The sequence below is a fragment of the Chaetodon auriga genome, chromosome 9 (assembly GCF_051107435.1).
Source record: "Chaetodon auriga isolate fChaAug3 chromosome 9, fChaAug3.hap1, whole genome shotgun sequence".
Taxonomy (NCBI): Eukaryota; Metazoa; Chordata; class Actinopteri; order Chaetodontiformes; family Chaetodontidae; genus Chaetodon; species Chaetodon auriga.
In genome coordinates, this window is record NC_135082.1 from 28,774,757 (window position 1) to 28,791,787 (window position 17,031).

The following is a 17,031-nucleotide window of genomic DNA, read 5'->3' on the forward strand; positions in this document are numbered from 1 at the left end:
CTGGTACTTGCGTAAATGTACTTAGTTACTTTTCAGTCTTGTGGGTGTTGAAGACATCTGAGCAGGTTGGCTGAACTTTATGTTCACATGAAGACATAAAAAAATAGGTTTTACTTTGAACAGCTAGGAGCGTGGCATCTTCTCAGCCAGCTCTTATTTTGAAATATGAAACGGAAGTCGTCTCTTACCGCGGTGACTTGATGACTTGTTGAGTCAGTTGGGATCGTAAGCGGCTGGAGGGACGAATCAGGAAGAGAAAAGCTATGAGGATTCACCGCGACTCAAAGCAGAGAAGAAGAAGACGTGAACAACAACAGCAACAACAACAACAACAGGTGAAGAAGAAGTAAACAACAACAACAACAACAAGTGGAGAAGAAGAAGCAAACAGCAGCAGAGTGTGTCACTTCCTCTGAGTTTACTTTGTTTGCTTCTGCCAGTCAAACAGGATCCAGACCAGCGAGGTGTGCTCAAGCCACGCCCCTTCAGGTAAACACTCAGGTGTGTTTCTGAGCAGGTCAGGACGTGTTTCCATCACTTCCTGTTTGTGGCGGTGTTTTATTCTGTGACCTGCTTCAGCTGGGATGTCAGTGTGTCTGTTAATACATAAGACTTTATTTTGAAATCTGAACGTTTGACAGCTGTGATGTTCTGAGGGTGAGCAGGTGAGGTGTCAGACACACCTGGACTCTAAGGTCTGTGCTGTCGGTTGAATGTGTGTGAAGCAGTTTGACAGTCTGCAGCTTCTCTGCAGCAGCGTCCATGTTTGAAGTGTCGCTGTCCAGCAGAAGCTGATTGGTTGAGCTGATGTTGATCTTCAGGTGTCTTCATGCAAATAAAATGCAACACAAAGTGCTTTACAGCAGTTAAAAACATTGTAAAGGAAAAACAGAAAAACATTGATTAGTGGAGAAAATAATGTGCCAATCAACTGACGCGTCAGAGTAACGACAACAACGACAACAACAACAACAACAACAACAACAATCATATTAATGATCACTTTAATGTGTTGACAGTTGGCACTCGTCTCTCATTTGTCCCTAACTCGTCTCTCATTTGTCTCTTACTCGTCTCTCATTTGTCTCTTACTCGTCTCTCATTTGTCTCTTACTCGTCTCTCATTTGTCTCTAACTCATCTCTCATTTGTCCCTAACTCGTCTCTCATTTGTCCCTAACTCGTCTCTCATTTGTCTCTAACTCGTCTCTCATTTGTCCCTAACTCGTCTCTCATTTGTCCCTAACTCGTCTCTCATTTGTCTCTTACTCGTCTCTCATTTGTCCCTAACTCGTCTCTCATTTGTCTCTAACTCATCTCTCATTTGTCCCTAACTCGTCTCTCATTTGTCCCTAACTCGTCTCTCATTTGTCTCTAACTCGTCTCTCATTTGTCCCTAACTCGTCTCTCATTTGTCCCTAACTCGTCTCTCATTTGTCTCTAACTCATCTCTCATTTGTCCCTAACTCGTCTCTCATTTGTCTCTTACTCGTCTCTCATTTGTCTCTTACTCGTCTCTCATTTGTCCCTAACTCGTCTCTCATTTGTCTCTTACTCGTCTCTCATTTGTCTCTAACTCGTCTCTCATTTGTCTCTTACTCGTCTCTCATTTGTCCCTAACTCGTCTCTCATTTGTCTCTTACTCGTCTCTCATTTGTCACTAACTCGTCTCTCATTTGTCCCTAACTTGTCTTTAAGTCGTATTTCTTGTCTCTGATTCGTCTCTAACTGGAATGAGTGGACAAGTGTGTGTGTTTGATCTTGTACTTCTATCTTTGTGAGGACCACTTTGAGTGTCAATCCTTGGGGGTGAGGACATTTTGTCCCGTCTTCATGTCTTAGATCTGTGTGGAGGTTTAACTTGGTCTAAGGGTTCGGGTTCGAATCGGGTTCAGGTAAAGGTTTCGGATGTGATGCTTGAGGATTTGGGAGAATGCATCATGTTGCTGAGGGTCCTCACAGGTGTAGAAGTCCAGTCCAAACAGGGGACGTGACGCTGGCCTGGACCTGAGCCACTTCCTGTTATTATGTCTCATTAGGGTGGAAATGGTTTCCTCTGAACCGTCAGTTTGTTTGTGTTCTGTCAGTCTGACAGAAGAACTCAGGTTCTCCTCCAAATACTCATTTCAAAATAAAAGTCCTGCATTATTGATCCTATGTAAACTTTGTAGTTTAAGGTGTTAAAAGACTAGTATTACAAAGACTTTCTTTTTTTTTAGACTCGCTGTCCTTTAATTTCATTATTTATAGGAAAAGACAAATGAAGAAATATAATAATTGAGCAGAAAATGATCATAAAGTAAAAATAAAATTGTATTTTCTATGACTTTTTTTAACGATGGAAAAGTTGAAACATGGGTCGGCCAGAGAAAAGCAGTTTGCAGTCAACCATTCTGGAAGTTACACCAGCTTTGACAAAGATTTCAGCGTCCAAACTGGACAAAATGTTTGTTGGTAAAGTTCTGGAGGTGACAGGAAGCGGTTCTGGTGATCCAGCTGGAAGAATCCGTTTGGTCTGGCTTCTTCCTTTAAGTCTTTCTAGCACGGTAAAAAGGTGAATTATCCTGTTTCAGCCCAAATACCCTTAAAGTTTCTTCCTCTCCGTCATCTTCCTCCTCACTCTGTTTCCCCTTTTCTTTCTCAGGACGATGGATGCAAGCGGCTCGGCAGGAAATCCCAGCGCTGCCTCGTCTCGCTCACTTCCTGCCCACGCTAACGAGGAGCCGCTTCAACCAGCTGATTGGATCTCAGCTTCTGAGGAGGACGATGGCCAGACCAGAGAGTCAGTCGGTCTGTCCGGGTGCCAGAAACACCAGAGTCCTGCAGAGACCCAACGGACTGCAGAGGAACCAGACAAGCTGGGTCTCAACGAACACACAAACCACGAGGACCCTTCAACAGAAAAACAGAAGCCAGAAGATTCAACCAAACCGGATCAACTAAAACCAAATCTTCTTCCTACAGAGGAACAAAAACTGGGAAATTCTTGTCTGACAGAAAAACAGAAAACACAAGATTCTTCTCAGACAGATCAACTGAAACCAGAAGATCGGACCTCTCCAAAGAATGAACCAAATGCTCATCAACCAAAGCCAGAACAACCAAAACTAGATCCTCTTCCTACAGAGAGACAAAAACTGGGAGACTCAGATCTGACAGATAAAAAGGAATCAAAAGATCCTCCTTCTCCGAAAGATCAACCAAAACCAGGTCAGCTTTCTTCTACCAAACCAGATCCTCCACATACAGATCGAAAGAAACCAGGAGATGCTTTTTGCACAAAACATGAACAAAAACCAGACGACTCTCAAGAACACCAAACCCAGAAAAATCTTTGTGTTTCAAACCAGAACACTGAAGAGGACCCTCTTCCTCCTCCTCCTCATCCCCCTCCTCCTCCTCCATTGAAGGATTTAACTGTTCTTACGTCAACCCTTGATGAACAAAACCAGAAGGTGCTTGAGCTCCACATTTCTGAGTCCGAAGACCAGCAGAACCAGCAGGATCCACCTCCAGACAAATTCACTTTAACCACACCTGAGCGGCATCAAGACAACCAAGATTCTCCTCCTCACCTGGACACCCAGCAGGCTCCTCCTCCTCCTGCTCACCTGGACACCCAGCAGGCTCCTCCTCCTGCTCACCTGGACACCCAGCAGGCTCCTCCTCCTCCTGCTCACCTGGACACCCAGCAGGCTCCTCCTGCAGATCAGCAGAACCTGTCTTCTCCTCAGGTCCTGCCTTCGATAATTCATCCGACTGAAGTGTCAGCGCCACCCCTCACCATTGAGGTGTTCTGTGACCGGTCGGGGCCCCGCCCTCCAGTTTCTTCTTCAGGTGAGCCCAAACTGTGTGGCTTCCTACAGAAGCAGGGGGGGCCCCTGAGGACCTGGAAGCTGCGCTGGTTCACGTATGAGGAGAAGAAAAACCAGCTGTTCTACTACCGCACGCCGCAGGATGTGACGCCACTCGGCCGGGTGGAGCTCTGCAGCGCCACCTTCACCTACCCGCTGAAGGCCGAGCCGGGCACCTTCCACATCAAGACACCTGAGCGCACCTTCATACTTAAGGTAGGGGCCCATATAGACAGGAAGTCTCACCTGGCGTAGGTTTAATGTTTTAATGGCACTGAATGGAGAATGAGCTCCACCAATGAGCGGATGGAAACTTGGCTCGTGCCGCTCTGTGTGTGTGTACACTTTAAAATTAATCAGTTAGAAATGTATGTAACCTTCCCTCCACCCCCCCCAGGCTGTGACCCAGGAGCTGATGCTCTATTGGCTGCAGCAGCTTCAGGTGAAACGCTGGCAGCACAGACAGATGTCCACCTGTCCAGACCCGACAAACAACAACAACCCTGCAGGTGAGACGTCAGCTGTGTCTCAATGTCCAGAGTTCGTGTCCACTCTTTGATATTTTACTAAGAAACACTGAACTGACCCTTTGTTTTCAGATTCTTTGTGTATTCATTCAACAGCCAATTCTATTTTTAATGTCTGTCCATTTTGTTTGAAAGCTGCTCCACACGCAGGATCCAATTAGATACAAGAATACAAGAAGTACACAAAGTACACAAAGTACAAGAAGTACAAGAAGTATCTGCAATTTAATTATTAGTTAAGGCATCAAAACACAATCGAAATCAGAATCAACCATAAAAAAGTCAATATTGTTAAACGGTCACGGCTAAACACGGCTAATTGTTCAATGGTCAGTTTACTGGTCGTATGATGGTCTAACTGGTCTGACAGATGGTTTAACTGGTCTGATGATGGTTTAACTGGTCTTATGATGGTTTAACTGGTCTGACAGATGTTTTAACTGGTCTAATGATGGTTCAACTGGTCTAATGACCGTTTAACTGGTCTGACAGATGGTTTAACTGGTTACCTTCTGCTCACTGGTCACCTGTCAGTCACGGCTGGTTTGAATCTGTGTATGTGTGAGGTCTCTAGTCCTTTCTGCTCAAAGTTTTTTGAGACTCCTCCAGTTGTCACATTTTTTCCCCTGGTGTTGTCCAGCTCATGGGCGGGTCCTGTGCTAACGCCCCCTCTCGGTGACGGTTGGGTAATCGTCCTCTGGCGAGGGAGTGGCTCAGGATGACGAATCACAGAGTGTGACTCACTTTTCTCCAGAAGATTAGAAAAAATCTGAATCCTTCTGTCAGCAGACTACAGGCTACAAAGATTTATTTCTGCTTTATGGTTCGTGCTAACAGAGGAACGGCCTCCTGGATTAACTTTACCTCTGACGTCCACCGAGAAGAAACGTCCATAAATCCAGTTCGATGTCACAGAAAAGGACGCTTCTCTGCCTGAAAATCCTCACGTTTTTAAGTTTTATTCAGTATCAAAGTACTTCAGTGATAGTTGCCTGTGTGTCCATGAACTGCTAACGGCTAATTCAGCATCCTTTGACCAGAGCCCACCAGACCAAATGCAAACAAATATCAACAAAAAAAAAAAACAGGGAGGCCACGCTTGTACATGACGGCAGGAAGTGGCTCGAGCTTGTCGGCTGATCTGCTTCCTTCCAGGCAGCTGTTTCAATCCAGAGCTCTGAAAATAAACCTGCATGGAGTGTGTGTGTGTGTGTGTGTGTGTGTGTGTGTGTGTGTGTGTGTGTGTGCGCGTGCTCTCTGATGTTAAACTGGTGTCAGCCTTCAGACTCACTGGTTGAACTGGACGATGTCAGAAATGTTGCACTGCTCCTTTAATGAGCATTACTGTGCTTAATGGGGGCGGGGCAGCAGGAAACAGGATGTGATGTCATCCAGATGCTCTGTGGAGCTGAGGAACAATGGGACCGTCGGCCGTCCATCAGGGCTCAATGCTGTTAGGCTGCGGTGACATCATCAGTGACATCACCATCAGGATGCCACTGACAGGATGTGATGTCATCCAGCCTGCAGGTGAGCTGCAGCAGCTGAATGACAGGAAACACAAACTTCCTCTCAGTGTGCGTTTCATAAAACAACACAGAGACACAAAAGATGAAAAAGTGGAAATGAAAAGTGGAAATCCGACAGATGCAGACGTGAACGGTGACGTCTTCGGGACAGTAATCAGCTGTTTGACTGCCTGAGCTTTGTGCAGCAGTTGAAGCAGCTCACCTGGTTCTCAGGTATTCTGCTCGTGTCCTGACTCGTTTAACAGCTTCAGGTTTCAGCTCAGAGTCTGTTACCAAGAATCAAATCCACTTCAGTTTCTGACGTTCAGATCGTAACAGTGAGGTTAGCGCCCCCTGCAGGTCACAGAGTTCATTACAAACTACATGCTGATGATTCATCTGGTCTCTGGTGTGAACATGGTAATGATAATAATAATCAGCTTTTCTGTGTAGCACCTTTCATTTTCAGAAGAAATGCAGCTTCACACAGTGAATAGTAAACTAGAGATGATAGAATTCATAAAATGAAGTAAGAAGCAGCGTTTTAAAGGAGGTGCAGCCGTGAGTCAACATGAGGCAAAGCACAAAGTTTCAGTCAGAGCTCGTTAAAGTCTGAAGCTCAGAGATCAGTTTTTAGCTTTCTGTTGAAAGTATTCAGCGAGCTGCTTCCTCATATCTGAATGGTGTTTGTTCCAGAGCTTTGAGTCTTTGACAAAGGCTGCATCCTGATTTTCTATCAGCTGCTGGAAACCTCCAATAAACCAGCAGATGATCGCAGAGGAGGCAAATCATAAACGAGGAGTTGGCGATGGCGCTACTCCATTAAGGGCTTTGTATACGAGGAGGAGGACCTTAAAATCAGTCCTGAATGTTACAGGAAGTCAGTGCAGAGCAGCTGAAACTGGACTCATGTGGTCTCTGCTCCTGGTTCTGGTTCATAGTGGAGCTGCAGAGTTTTGAATGAGCCGAAGTCTCTCAGTAAATCGAACGTTACTGTCGAGTCGGCTTGAATGTTTGATTCATAAATGGTCGTTCTGCAGCTGTTTCTGAGGTGCAAACAAAAGAAATTAGTTATCTTTGATGTTGATTATCTGCTGATCCAGAGTCTGATCTGTGACCTGTTGATTAGTCCTCATTCAGAGCTGAACATGAGAAGCTGCTTCCTGTGTGATTTTCCTCATCACGCACCTCCACTCTTGTTGGGAAGGCTGAGGGGACAAACAGGCTCCAGTAAACACAGGATTGGCTTCTGATCGGCTTTGCTTTCAGTAATCTAACAGGAATGTGTGCTTGCCTGCATGTGATTGGTCAATGCAGTGCTTTGATGTCATGACGTCACATTGTGATCCAGGTTCGACTTTGTGTACCAGAGTCCTCTGCGTTGCCCCCACAGTGTGACTCGGACTACTGTGTTGTCAGACTGGACTCATTGAAATGAATGGGAGGGCTGCAGTGCTGAAGTGGATCTGATCACGGCCTCTGACCACCACGATGCTCTTCAGCTGACGGCTCCGGCCTCTGCGGGGCCTCGCGGTCCAGTCTGAATCCAGTCTGTGAGCCGTCTTGGTGGGATGCTGTCTTTGGTGCAGGTGGAGCAGCCTGAATCCGGTCAGACGTCTGAGGTGATGCAGGTGCTGGTGTGAATGGTCCATGTCGGTGCAAGTCTTGGTAGCAGTTCTTTGGAAGTAGGTCAATTGTATCCTGGTCACAGATGTTTGAGCAGATCATGTAGAATCCAGCATCAGGTGGATGTTAAAGGCAGTCAAAGCTGAGACGGTTCAGCCTGAAGACTGAAACCAGCTGATTGGTTCTTTGCTGTTTGAATTTGGTCTGAATTCCATTTCCTGCTCCTGCAGACGACTTCCTGCCGGTCTTGAAGAGTCCTGTGGGCCTGGTGGGGGAGGAGGCGGCCAATGTACCGTCACAGCGAATGCCGCTCGCCAACATGTCAATCAAACATCCGCTCATTGAGATCCAGTGAGTGACCTCAGCATGCTGCTTCACAGCTGCTTATCAGAGATGATAAAGAGTTCAGAATGTCACTGAAGAGTCCGACTTCAGTGTGTCTGTCAAATATCAGCCGTGACTAAAGTCAAGATGGCCGCTGGCGATGAGGCCTGAACCTGTTTCCTCTGTCTCTGTGCACAGAAACTCCGTCCACAGCCTTCGAAAGAGGTCGTCTCAGGAGTGGAGTCAGAGCGTGTTTCATGTGGACGCTCCACCGTGGACCCCCCCGAACTCTGCAGACACCACCAACACAAGTACGCACAGTAAAAGAACTACTACACTCATAGCAGTACTAATACTACCAACACTGAGCCGGCTTTGAACAAGCTCATTCACACAGTGTTAGACGTGTTTCACTTCAGTCAATCACAGCAATAAAATCACTTTTATACTCCCAAAATATTCTTTTTGGTTTTATGTAACCTGGATTCTTAAGAGGTCTGGACTCTGTGAAACACCAATAAACCAGAATCAATCATCAATAATCAATCTGTGTTCACTGACAGCAGCTTCATGTGTTCCTCTGTGAACGACTGATTCATAGCCAATCATGATGCTCTCACCTGTCACCTCACTCTCACTCTCAGTGAGCCCGTTTACCTGTGGAATGTTCCAAACAGGTGTTTTTGGAGCGTTCCACATCTTTCAGTCTGTGAAACGTGTTGCTGCATCAGATTCACAATCAGCAGATATTTACAGAAATCAATGAGGCTGATGAGGAAGAACGTGAAATATATTGACTTTGACTGTTTTCAGGTGAGTTGATGTCAGAGAGGATCAGATCAGGTGATCACTTCCTGTTTGACTGATGTTCCACGCAGCGTCCAAACTGTCTTGGAATCAAGGTTGCACATTTATTTGATTTTAGTTTATTCTACATGCATAGTTTCTTCCTTTCTGTCTCCTTTCTGTCCCTCCAGCACAGCGGACTCCCATTGAGCCTCCACCTCCGCCCCCTCCCCTCTCATTGGCTGAGCCAGCAGCTCAGGTGTCTCTGTCGGAGGGCCGAGAGTCACCTTCGCTGTTCGACGGTCGGAGCAGGAAGATGAAGAATCGCAGCTCGTCCAGCATGCAGGTCCTCCGAAGAGACACTCTGTCCTCGTCCTCAGAGCGGACGTCTCGCCTCCAGCAGGAGAAACAGATGCTGATGGAGGAGGTCAAGGCTCAGAAGGTGATCAGTCTCTCAGTGATCAGATGAATACGTTTATTGATCTCTGGTCCAACAAACACCGTCTTGCTGCCAAAAACACTGCAGCACTGAATGTGGATTCATCCGCCGCTGAAAATAGTCCCCAGCAAATGCACTTCTGTCTGACTAACGTTTAAAAATCAAACTGTTTTTAAAGAGTTCACCTCTTCAGTCGGAACCAATGGGCTCGTAGCTGAGAGCCACAGACAGGAAGTCAGACAGTACTGAGAGACGGACCACCATGTTGAGGGTTTGAGTCTGAACGCGAGATTTTTTGATGGTCTGACAACTACAGAAGAACTTGAGACTGAAGGTCCACGTGGTCTGTGGTTCTGCCTGGAGGTGATTCTCATCAGCTGCTGCTCAGTGTTTGAATCTGCCTGTGGGCCATTTTCCCCTCAGTACAGACTACAGACGCAGTGAGCTCCTGTCGCTCTGTGAACTGGCTGCTCCTCCTCTCATTTAACCGCCTCCTTGTACGTTAAAGTGGAGTTTTTTTCCTCCTGCTGCATCTAATCAGCTCACCGTGAAATTTGACATATCGTATCGTAGATGCTAACATGCTAACATCAACATTTATGAATGTTGAAGCGGATACTCGAGATGCTGTGTGTGTGTGTGTGTGTGTGTGTGTGTGTGTGTGTGTGTGTGTGTGTGTGTGTGTGTGTGTGTGTGTGTGTGTCATGGCAGCCTCTGCCATCAGAGTATGGATGAACTGGTGACTAGTGATGTGTTGTAAAGCGCTGCGGGTGGTTGCTACAGTTCACTTCCTGCTCAGGTGATCAAAACGTCTGCTGCTCTGAGTGCAAAGCTCGTATCTTTTCATCAATGACGAATCAATCAATGATCAGTAATACTCATGCTGTGTCCAGGAGCTGGTGTGGATCCTCCACAAAGCTTTGGAGGCATCTCAGCTGGAGAAGCGAACCTGTGCAGAGTTTTTGGCGGAGACGGGCGAGCAGGAGCGTCTGGAGCTGCTGCGACACCGCGAGCGGCAGGCGGTCGACCTGCGAGGCCGAGTGGAGGAGGCGAAGGTGGAGGTGGAGGCTGCGAGGAGGATTCTGGCTCAGAGGGACGAACAGCTGGCCGAGCTGCAGGAGAACATCAGGCTGCTGATGGAGAAGAACAACGCCAAACAGGAGGTGAGGTCACACCTGAGGACAGACAGCAGGTGAATCACCTGGTTCAGCTCCTGTGGGGGAATATTTCCCTCTTGAGCTCGTGTGAAGATGCTTTGATGGTGGTTTCTGGCGATGTTTCACTGGTTTAGCATTTTTGTCTCATGTTGCTGAACACTTTGATCATGTGCACAGCTGCTCAGTGAAACCTGAGTATTGATCCCCTGCAGTTTGCTGCTGAACTCACTCCTGTTGTTTCCTGTCAGGTGATCATAAAGCTGTCGGATCAGGTGACCGCCTGTATGTCTGACCCGCGTCGATCCGTCTCGTCCTGTGGCGGCGGTTTGGACTCTCAGACCTTCAGACAACTTCAGCAGCAGATGGAGAACCTCAAGGTGAACTGACGCTGGGACTCTGAACTATACGAACCATGTGGTCCCTAACAGGAAGCTGAAGGAGTCGTCACGACGGCACCAAACTTCAGACCTTTAGTGTCCTCCTCCTTCAGACACTCACTCCTCTTTCTGCCCTCCTCCATACTGCTCGTGTCAGTTTCCCTTTTCCCTCGACTCACAGTCTATGAACAAAACAGTTAGTCTGCTTCCATCATTACACCAGACTGATCTCAAGTGTGACTTAACATTCATTCATGATTCATTCAGTATTTATTCATTATTAAACTCGTAGTGGCCTGATCATTTATTAACAGATACATTCTGCATGAACCATCGAGTTACTTGAAGGTTCAGAGTGTAGGATTTAGTGCCATCTAGTGGTGAGGTTGCAGATTGCAGACCAGCTGAACCCCCCCTGGCCTCACTGTCCACTGCGCTGGACACTAAAGACATTAAGTCCCTCTTTGGAGTCAGTGTTTGGTTTGTCTGCTCTGGGCTCCTGTAGAAACTTGGTGGACTCTGTGGATGAGGATCTGCTCTGTCTGTAGATATAAAGACTCTTTCTAAACTAACAGAAACACAATGATTCTTATCTTCAGGTGATTCTACTCTAATGAAAACATCCAATAGATCCATCCAAATCCTCCACTCTGGACCTGTAGGCAGGTGTTTCATAACCTCATTATTGTTACTGACCTTCACTCAGAATCCTTATGACAGAGTTTGTTACGACAGATCTGAGTCACAGTTCTTTAAGAAAACACATTGAAGGGTCGTCCTTGTCAAACATGCTTGTTTTTGTAAAAAATAACTGAGATATTTTCACTTTGTCAAATACTGATGCTGTGTTCCGCCTCAGAGATCAGGATCAGGTGGTCCATCTGGATCAAATGGTAAAGCTCTGATTGTGTTTGTGTCTCGTCTTCAGGATGACATCGAGGCGTATAAGACCCAGAACAAGTTTCTGAACTCTGAGATCTACCAGCTGACCAAACTGTGGAGGAAGAGCTCTGAGCAGGAGAAGAACCTGATGGTGAAGGTGGGTCCAGTTTCTTCAAACCCTCTAATTCTTCTTCCATGGTGAGAAGAGCAGGTTGTGTGGTGTTTGACACTCAGCTCTGCCCTCTGTATCCTGGTCTCTTGATTGGCTGTAGTGTGCCTACCTGGAGGCCAGTATCTGTCAGGTGGAGAGCCGGTACCTGGGCGTCCTGCGGCAACTGCAGGAGACCAAATCTCTGGATCCAGTCCAGCGGGGGGCCGTCCAGAAGATGATCGAGGACGCTCTGAAAGGAGAGGTGAAGAGCGTCGTCAAGCTCAACGTGGCCAGGTAACCAGCACGGTCTGAACACCAGGGTGGACGGAATAACAGGAACACCTGGTTCATTGACAGTGGAACATGTTGTGTTCTGTCCTCAGGGATCACGATGAGTACGGCTTTAAAGTCGTCCCGGACTACGAGGTGGAGGACATGAAGCTGCTGGCAAAGATACAGGCTCTGGAAATCCGCTCACACAACCTGCTGCACCAGGTCTGAACCCTCAGCGGACATGTAGACCCCACTCAGTCCACCGGGGTGACATCCCCCCACTCATTATCTGATTATCTCACTAAAATCTCTCTCTGTGGTTTCTTCTGACTGTGCTGATGAAAATGTTGAGACGTTCAGTGTCACAGTGATCAGTGAGACGCCGTGAGGCGAAACCTGCAGACACTACACAGCACAAAAACCCTTAAAACGCCTCAGCATCCATTTGAATTATTGAAGTATTGACAGTATTCCTCCATTAAAAACACAGGTTTGAAGTCGGGTTAGAAAGACAGGTCAGACCATCACTTTGTGAAGTGTCATCATTCTTCAGCATTTCTAGTTTGATGTAAAATGATCCAAAAGCCCCAAATATTCAGTTTTATTATCAGAAACACATTTTAGAGGTCAGAGCATCCTTGACGAGGACAGACCTCCACTGATGACAGAACGCAGTACAAACAGGAAGCTGTCTCTTTAAAGTCCGCCTCTGTGGCATGTTCCCTGCAGGAGGGAGGAGAGCGCCCCCTGTTGAGTCGCTGGTCTCAGTACCTCGCTGGCAGGTCCGACGACGACCTCTGCCCCTCACCGGAGCTCAAAGCTCTGCTGAGGGCCGGTGTCCCTCAGGAGTACCGACAGCGGGTGTGGAGCTGGATGGTCCGAGCCAGGACCAAGACCATCAGAGATCATCATCCACGGCGCTACCAGCAGGTAGGGGGAGTTCGACAGAGAACACCTGATCCAGTCCTGCGCACAGTGTCCTGGACCACGTTGTCAGTAACCTCACAGTAATCTAGCTGTTGTGTTTCCAGCTGTGTGAGAAGAGTCGCACGTCTCCTCATCCAGCCTCCAGGCAGATCCAGCTGGACCTCCACCGCACCCTGACAACCAATCAGCACTTCTCCTCACCCTCTAGTCCCGCCCTCCAGCAGCTCCGCCGCATCCTATTGGCCTTCTCCTGGCAGAACCCTGCAATTGGCTACTGCCAGGGACTCAACAGGTGCTCACGCATACCAGCCCATTTCCTGATGAAGCCCCCCACCTTCACAATGAGTACTTCTTGTATAAAATGCACATATATAGAGAGAGTCGATTTGATATCTTATATTGTCTCTTTGTTCTTTTTCTACCTCTCCTTTTCATCCTTGCTGTCTGAAACGAGTACATTTCCCCGGCGTGGGATCAATAAAGTTTAATCTGATCTCCACAATGTGTACATTGTCCAATCCTGAGCCCCTGACCCTAAAACCATGTCAGACCAGGCGATATTCTTAACCGTGTGTCATGTGACACTACCTGTGTGTCTCTCAGGTTGGCGGCCATCGCTCTGCTTGTCCTTCAGAGTGAAGAAGACGCCTTCTGGTGTCTGGTGGCCGTGGTGGAAGCCATCATGCCTCAGGACTACTACACCAAAAACCTGGTGGCCTCTCAGGTCAGGAAACATTCTCACCTGTTCACCTGATCAATGATTTACAGTATCTTAAGTGATGAGAGTATTTGCAGTACTATCACAGCGATACGTTGCTGGATTTAAAGAGAGCTAACGTCTCAATCTCAGCTGGACTCATGTTGACATTACTGTTAGTTAGAGGTGGAATCCTTCTTCGGCGTAGAGCAAGCTCACCTCCAGTATAACTGCTGTGTAAGCATGTTACTGGACCAGACCAGACCAGACCAGGCCAGACCAGAACAGACCAGAACAGACCAGGCCATGTAGTCCGTCTGATGCTGTTTCTAAGCTGCTGGGTGAACTCTGTTACTGCTGTGTTGAGTACGACCTCGACCTCCCAGGAAAAAGCTTGAGCTGATCTGCTACGGAGCAGCAGCTGAACTCTACGATCCAGACTTCACAGCAGCCCGTGGTGATTGATCAGCGTTCTTGATTTTTCAGGCCGATCAGCGGGTGCTGAAGGACTTCATGGCAGAGAAGCTTCCTCGGCTGGCGGCACACTTTGAGGATCACAGCATCGATGTGTCTCTCATCACTTTCAACTGGTTCCTGGTGGTTTTTGTAGAGGGTCTGCCCAGCGACATCCTGCTGCCGCTGTGGGACGCCTTCCTCTACGAGGGCACCAAGGTCTTGAATACACCAAACATGAAGCCGTTTAGCGAACCCTTTTCTGTCCTGTCTGTCGACTCTGTTTTCACTGACTTCATTAAAGTCGTCACACGACTTCTGACACGTCTGAATGAAGAAAACTGAGGAGATTTGTTTCTGGTCCCGATAATCTCACAGCTCAGAACTGTAGAAAAAGCACCAACATACGTCAGCGTCAGATTCTTCAGATTTCCATCATTAGTGAAGGTTCAACACTATAAAAAAAGTTTTAGAATCAGGGTGTACTTCAAGTATGAAGTGAAAGTACTTATAATGCATACTCAAGTAAAAGTACTCATTGTAATGCAGCAGCTCGCTGAGGTGGCGCTGACTTTAAACTGTTTATTTCACTACAGTTTTAGAAAGTACAATAATGAATCAGTGCAGCATATTTTAACATTTCGTCATGATTTTATTATGACTGGATGAACTGTGACATCACCTGTGTGGCTCCATGTCGCAGGTGATCTTCAGGTACGCTCTGGCTCTTTTCAAATACAAAGAGGACGACATCCTTAAGATCCACGACAGCGTGGAGATCTACCAGTACCTGCGCTTCTTCACCAAGACCATCTCTGACAGCAGGTAAAGACTCACCTGGTCTCTGCCCCCCATCTTTTTATCTACTTGTCATCAGACCTGTCCAAGACATGTTCTTCTGTTGAGTCCTCTGTGTCTGTGGTGCAGTGCTGCCACCTGCTGGTCACACTTGGTTTGAACCCTCTGCAGCTCACACTCAAACACACTAAATCTGATCCGGTCTGTTCGCTCTGGAAAAGAGACAAACTAAAAATTAATCAGAGCAGTTTGTGGTTTGACTGCTTGTGGAGGAGCTTAAAAACTCTCCCTCTCCCTCCTCCTCATCCTCATCCTCGTCCTCGTCCTCGTCAGATGTGATCGCACAGACATGAAACACATCAATCTCATTCAGTGTGACTTCACTTCCTCAGGAGATCATTTTCTCTGGTGTCCAATCAGAATAAACCTCCAAGTAAGCTGAAAATCATCCTGTTTTTAAGTTCAGTGTCACAGTGATCAGTGAGTTTTCTGTACATCCATGAGCGCACTGCTAACAGCAGCGGCTAACAGCACACATAGACTAAAAAACAGGTTTAAGTCTGAGCCCACAACTAACTGAATCAACATGGTGCTTCCTGTTTACATCCCCCAAAGCATCATGGGGATGACTGTTCCAACGCGTAGCACAGGATCATCCCCAAATAGAAGTAAGACACAGGAGGAAATGACTGGAGGGACAAAAACCATTAATAGGAGCTTTTTTCATGCTGAACTGTCGATAAATTAGTCGACATCATCAGTGATTGATCAGCATGGTTCTTCTCCTCGTGTACACTACGTATATTTACAATCCAAGCAGTCCAATCAGTCATCAGTAAATCAATCTGTGACTGTTTGAATGATTGATTTTTCAGTCAATGACGCTGAACACTTGATGATTCCAGTTGTGAGGAATTGCTGCTTTCCTGTCTCTTTTGATATTAAACTTCTTATGGTTTGACTGTTCAGTTCAGTCACTGGATGAATAACATTGTGCTTTCGAAAACTTTCACTGGCTTTTTATTATTTTCTGTCATTTCATACACTGAAAGATTAACTGTGACAATAACTGACAGACGCTGCAGATACTTCCTGCCGCCGACTTCTTCCCGTCGTGTGGATGAATCTTTTGCTGTTGTTTGTTCCTGCAGGAGGCTGACCAACATCGCCTTCAGCGACATGAACCCTTTCCCCGGCCGCCTACTGAGGAACCGACGAGCGCTTCACCTGGAGCGCCTGCAGGGGGAGCTGCGAGAGCTGGAGGAGCAGCAAAGGGAGTTCGTAACGGAGAGCGCCGAACGTAAAGATAAAGATCTGGACACCATGGTGAGCGAGGACGACGAGGAGCTGTGATCTCGCTGAATGCTCGTTTCTCTGAAGCTTCGTTGCTGCTGTCGGTCGGTCGACACGCGGCTGCTTCTCACCGAAGTAACTGAAGCTGCTGCTCATGAGCTGGACACACGCTTGATCGGTGGTTCAGGTGTTAAAACAACACTAACTGGTGACTTTCGCCCTAAGCTCATCGTATGAATTTGTACAATCATGTAACTAAGAATCGTCAGTCCGTCATTCCATCAAATCCAGATGACATTTAGTCTTTCAGTTACGCTCGGTCCTGTATCTGCGTCTCCTGGGTTCGTAAACCAGGGCCAGTTCTCATCAGAAGCTCTAAACTCAGTATCAACTTGTGACACTTTAGTTGGTGTTAGCTGACAGGTATCCTTCAGCGAACAAGCTAACACATGAATGAACAGTATTTTTGAACAATGAGCAAAACAAGTTTTATTATCTTCACGGCTTTTACTCACATTTACCGACAGACTGTCAGTAAGCAACGTAACTGCCACGCGACATTTAAACCAAGTTTGAAACAAACCGCCAGCTTCGCGCAGCTGCTGCAACAGGCTGAACGTGCGTGTGTGCGAAGCTGCCGTACCTGAAGACACCGCGCTGTGCCCCACACCTGAACCCATGACTTCAGTGTTACTGCCACCAGTAGAAATGATGTTGTAGTGTAAGTTTGGCTGTCGTGTGACGGGGTTGACGTGGTTGTGGTGCTTTTAATTTGTCTGTTCATGTAGAGACATTTTTATTGACCTGCTATCGTAAAATGTCTTCACACTGCGTTTGGCAGGAAGCACTACAGGAGTATTCAGTATTCTGAACATCGAGTGAATTTTCACATCGTGTTATCAATATAAAATAAAAGTATTTTGTTAATCTCTTCACTCGGCCGATGATCCATTTGTACTG

General features: G+C 47.0%; 1 protein-coding gene across 1 annotated transcript; it reads left to right on the forward strand.

Annotated features, from left to right (window-relative positions):
* Window positions 1–241: 241 nt before the first annotated feature.
* On the forward strand, window positions 242–17,031 carry tbc1d2 (TBC1 domain family, member 2). The gene is made up of 17 exons (XM_076738335.1): window positions 242–489; window positions 2,644–4,069; window positions 4,251–4,362; window positions 7,745–7,865; window positions 8,037–8,149; window positions 8,816–9,066; window positions 9,957–10,226; window positions 10,469–10,597; window positions 11,526–11,636; window positions 11,752–11,924; window positions 12,014–12,125; window positions 12,633–12,833; window positions 12,935–13,122; window positions 13,434–13,554; window positions 14,014–14,199; window positions 14,684–14,805; window positions 15,930–17,031. Exons 2-17 carry the CDS (start codon window positions 2,648–2,650, stop codon window positions 16,129–16,131), a joined length of 3,834 nt encoding a protein of 1,277 aa, XP_076594450.1. The 5' UTR covers window positions 242–489; window positions 2,644–2,647; the 3' UTR covers window positions 16,132–17,031.

Excerpts from the sequence above, each read along its gene's own strand:
- tbc1d2 (XM_076738335.1), top strand. The coding sequence starts at position 2,648 with ATGGATGCAAGCGGCTCGGCAGGAAATCCCAGCGCTGCCTCGTCTCGC. Across the intron at positions 10,598-11,525 it reads AGCAGATGGAGAACCTCAAG|GATGACATCGAGGCGTATAA; the intron begins GTGAACTGACGC and ends TCTCGTCTTCAG. Across the intron at positions 12,834-12,934 it reads ATCCACGGCGCTACCAGCAG|CTGTGTGAGAAGAGTCGCAC; the intron begins GTAGGGGGAGTT and ends TTGTGTTTCCAG.